The sequence below is a fragment of the Helianthus annuus genome, chromosome 17, assembly GCF_002127325.2.
Source record: "Helianthus annuus cultivar XRQ/B chromosome 17, HanXRQr2.0-SUNRISE, whole genome shotgun sequence".
Taxonomy (NCBI): domain Eukaryota; kingdom Viridiplantae; phylum Streptophyta; class Magnoliopsida; order Asterales; family Asteraceae; genus Helianthus; species Helianthus annuus.
The window spans coordinates 36164795-36169692 of NC_035449.2; the positions used below are offsets into that span (position 1 = coordinate 36164795).

Here is a 4898-nt window from a genome sequence, read left to right on the forward strand (position 1 = left end):
TAACTTCCGCCATAGTGACAACCCTTTGTTTATACACATAGATTACCACTTAAGTTAGATTTTCTTTATACATGCATATTCCCCCTCAAAGTAGTGTGCGTTCAAACCTCACAAAGTAAGCAATATGCGGATTCTTTGAGTAGATTTAATGGATATACATGTGTGTTTATTGTTAAGAAAAATACAAACTTATTCACTTAAGAGCTTTATTCCTTATTTCTCTTAATGACTTGTTAACTAATTCTTTGTGTAAAGAGTTAGTAACTAGATCCGCAATGTTATGGTCCTTTAACTTTACGTAATGTTTTGATAATTGTTGTCAAGAGTAGTTTTTGTATCGAATTTTGTCTACATCATATGTGCATTGACTTTTCTTTACACATTGCACTTTAAACTTTGTCAATTGCTATCACAATCTATACACATAACAGAAATTGGCTTTAAATCATTTTGAAATGTCTTTTGTAAATTGACTTAGGACTTCGTTTCTTCTTGCCATTTATCTAAGATGATTAATACATTGTTAACCTAGCTATATCTGTTTAACTTCGACGATATAGTTTCACCTTCAAGTGTGATAACACCAAACAACAACAGTCTTTATTTGCAATAACCTTACAAGGTACAACACTCAACTTCGCAAATATATAAGAGGCTTCCTTACTAGATGTAAGTTTAGTATCCATAATTATCATCAAAAGTTGTGTAACCTCCTCTTCTTGATCTTGCTTCTCTATCAGCCTACAAATTAAACACAAACCCTTGTTACACTCCATGCATAAATTCTACATTAAAACATGATCCTAGTCAGTGGAATAGTAAACTAACTCACCCTACTTATAAGCCTTTCAAACTCTTCCGGTCCATTTTCAGCGATGTATTTTTCTGCAGCGGTTAATATATCATCTTGTTTACTAAAAATACTCTTCCTTCGCGGAAAACACCATATTTGAACTTGCGGATTTTTATAAAATGGTCTGATGAAATGCTTATAAACGTAAGCAGCTCCATTAAAATACGGTAGTACTAACCAACATGTAGCAAACAACTTAGCATATGGCCAGATTGGGAACCTGATTAAATCATGGACAATATACTCAAAAGATTGACACATTATATGCATGCCAAAGTGAAGAGAAAAAAAAAGGTTTATTTACCATTCAAGAAGCTTTGAAAATGTAAGCTCAAAAAGAGTGATCAACGAGTAGAGAACCCAATAAGTGAGCCATTGTTGGTCGTCTGCTTGAGACCTGGTCTCTATAGCCTTGATTGAAGCATATCTGGTAAAACAAAAACAACCCATCGATTAAATATACAGTTAGTGGCCGAGTTTATTATCTATGAGGGACTGGACCCATAGTTTAATGAAACTAGGCCATTATCTAGGGCCTTCACAAGACTTGGAGCCTACAAATTCTAATAAAAGTTTTTTTATATAACTCTATATTGCGATTTTGTTTGCCAAAATAGAAGATTAAGTTATCCAACCCACTCACTTAATAAGATTTAATATTGAAGAAATATTGTCATCTTGAAAGGCAAGGCTTTAGTACATCAACGTTTATGATAAAAGATAAATAACTTATCAATTAGAAGAAAATCATGGGGTCAATTATGTTCACAAGGAACATAGAGATTGAATTTTGTGTCTTAAAATTCTGATTGTTTTATTTTAAAAAGCAATAATGACAAGTTAAAAAGGGCCCTAATTTTTCTTTTCGTCTAGTACCTCCAAAATAATTGAGCCGGCTATGTTATCCATTATATATGGTTGTTATTATTAGATTTACTAGGTTAGAACCCCGTGTATTACACGGGTTAAATAAATATAATTTTATATATAAAATAATAAAAAAAGTTATATCTTTGAGAACCCCATGTATTGTATGGGTTAAGTAAATTTAATTTTATATATTAAATAATGAAAAATTTTACATTTTTAAGAACCTCATGTGTTATACGGGTTGAGCACATGTAATTTTATATACCAAACAAAAAAAAAGTTATATCTTTATAAACCTTATGTATTATATGGATTGAATAAATCAAATTTTATATACTACATAATAAAAAAGTTATATTTTTTAAAAACCTCGTGTATTACACGAGTGCATAAATGTAATTTTGTGTAGTAATATTAAAAAAAACTAACGGATATACTCGATATACGATGGTTGGAGTGATTGCGGTTATGGTTCTTATAAATGTCACATAAACATAGTGATTACCGCATTTGAGTTTGAGAATTGAACACGAAAATAAAAGTATAGAACCATAAACATTGATTAATATTTTCGTTTACCCCTTATAAACATTTTTGAAATAGGTTATATCCTTAACTACTTTAGTTTAATAAAATAAATAAATCATTATATTATATTAATTTATATCGAAACGATTAGTCCAAGCTATAGAACCATAAACATTGATTAATATTTTCGTTTACCCCTTATAAACATTTTTGAAATAGGTTCTATCCTTAACTACTTTAGTTTAATAAAATAAATAAATCATTATATTATATTAATTTATATCGAAACGATTAGTCCAAGCGGTATGCGATGTGTTAACCATATGAAAACGCACGTTTTGACGTATCCGATTAGTCCAAGCGGTATGTGATGTGTTAACCATATGTGATGTGTTAACCATATGAAAACGCACGTTTTGGGGTAAGAAAGAAACTACAGCAAAGTTATAAATATTATATTATCTTCTATACAAATTGTTTAAATTTATATTAAATTTAATTTTATAATTATTTTTTAATTGATATTAATTATGTATAAAAATAGATGGCTTCAATGAGTGACATGTGTCCTTTCATTGGTTTTTTTTATTATATAGTTTAGATTAGATTTAGATTAGATTAGATTTAGATTTAGATTAGATTAGATGGGGAAGGTTCATTTGAGAAGAAAATTTAATTGAGAAGAAAAAGAACAAAGGGTAATTTTGTAAAATATTAAATACTTTTTCACTTATCTCATTTATTATCATTTTTGACTAATTAATTAGTCATAAAGACTATTATCCTCCACATTAACTTTTTTTGCCTACACACATCAAAAAGTTGTCCTACATATTTCAAAATTCATCCTACACGTTGAAATTTATCTTACACAACTCGTAATTTATCCTACACAACTTCTTATTTATCCTACACTTTAAATTATTTTATTTAATTTTTTTGAAAAAAATATATATTTTGAAGATAAGTTACAAAAAATTTAATGTATTAGCTATTAAAAAGGAAGACTATAAATTAATGACCTATGTAGATTTACCAATGCACCCTTATAGTAACATTAAATACTTATATTAAATGAAGTAAAAAAAAGCATTATTATTGGTTGAAATTTGTTCTTTTTTCTTCTTACAAAAAAATTCTTCTCATTTGAACTCTCCACTAGATTAGATTTAGATTATTTATCTGTATCTTTGTTTGTTAATCACTATTTACTAGTTTGAATATTAGGATAATTACGAGGTTTTATCATTATCTCATTATCATGTAATTTGGTTAACGCTTTATATTCAAAGAAGTAAATATAATGATTGATCAATATATGAAAAACCCTAAGTTTTTTTATGACCAATGTTTAGTGTTCAAGTCATTTGTATGGATTAGGACTGCCGGGGTGGTTCCGTAATATAATAACGGAATGATTTATAACGAGTGATGGGCCACCGCCGCTATAAATATTAACGCGTTATATTTTCAACGAAATCCATTTTCGTTATTTTCTTCACGCGTGATGGTTTTTTTTTTTTTTTTTTTTTTGAGTGTAATTGTTGGTTGGGGGGAAATTGTTGGGTGTGATGGTGAGTGATGACCACCCCTACTAAAAAATGTTGTGAGTGATGAAAAATGGCTGATGACATGGCGAAACTTAATTGGTGCTTGTGAGTGATAGAATTCTATCACTAGTGACCACCCCCCTCCCCTTAGTTAACCATGTCATAAGATATGTTGTTCAAATTAACACAACACCCTCCTGCATTAGTGTTAACAGAAGTTATGATCAAACTAAAAAAAACTATAGAATTTAACTATATATATGCATAGCTAAGAACAGTTCAGACACAATATAAAGAACCAAAAAAACTACTTACAGTGGATAAACAAGAGCAATCACAGGCCTGTTGGATCAAACAAACAATAAGATATCAAAACATGCCCAAAACGAGCTCGATTAGAATTTAGAATGTAAGGATGATATATTACCCAGCAAGGACATCAATGTTCTTGGCCACCACAGAGAAAAAATTTTGGGAGCCCATCTCTAATATGTTTCAAGAAATTAATGAATGGGGTTTTATAGTGTGAAACCATGGGTAAAATGGTTCATGCATGACGTGTAAATTGTTATACATGTATTTTATTATTATTATTATTTGTAATGTAATTATTATACTTTTGAAAAGGGTTTTCAAGGTGACATGATTTCATCTCTTTTGACTATCTATCTTTTCGGATAACTGTATTTTCGTATCTTTAAATAATTACGTGAATAAAAAAAAATTGCCTTTAACTAAGACCGGAAGGTATGGGAGCCGGCTGATGCCCGGCTAGGCCCGGCGCCGGACCCCACACCGCCCCCTGGGGCTCGGCTGGTCTAACCCGGCACCCCACAGCCGGGGTTGCCGCTCCATGCTTTCAAAAAATAGCCGTTATTCAACGGCAGATTTAATAAAAAAAAATCATTTTCATTTTAAATAAATACCACAATTTAATCCATTTTTATACCATTCTCTCTCATTCTACTCCCATTCTTCTCCAATTCTCTTCCTTTTTTATAAAAACACTCTATAATTTTTATACCATTCTCTCCCAATCATGAATCCATTCAACTCAAACAACCCCAACCCAAACAACCCCAACCCGAATAATCCCA

General features: G+C 30.4%; 1 protein-coding gene across 1 annotated transcript; it reads right to left on the minus strand.

Moving 5' to 3' along the window:
* Positions 1-417: 417 nt before the first annotated feature.
* Positions 418-4309, minus strand: LOC110921495 (HVA22-like protein a). The gene is made up of 5 exons (XM_022165823.2): positions 4229-4309; positions 4117-4143; positions 1158-1280; positions 833-1073; positions 418-741 (listed from the first exon to the last, which is right to left on the minus strand). Exons 1-5 carry the CDS (start codon positions 4282-4284, stop codon positions 676-678), a joined length of 513 nt encoding a protein of 170 aa, XP_022021515.1. The 5' UTR covers positions 4285-4309; the 3' UTR covers positions 418-675.
* Positions 4310-4898: the final 589 nt, after the last annotated feature.

Excerpts from the sequence above, each read along its gene's own strand:
- LOC110921495 (XM_022165823.2), bottom strand. The coding sequence starts at position 4,284 with ATGGGCTCCCAAAATTTTTTCTCTGTGGTGGCCAAGAACATTGATGTC. Across the intron at positions 1,281-4,116 it reads ATTGCTCTTGTTTATCCACT|ATATGCTTCAATCAAGGCTA; the intron begins GTAAGTAGTTTT and ends TTGTTTTACCAG. Across the intron at positions 1,074-1,157 it reads TTTTCAAAGCTTCTTGAATG|GTTCCCAATCTGGCCATATG; the intron begins GTAAATAAACCT and ends TGATTTAATCAG.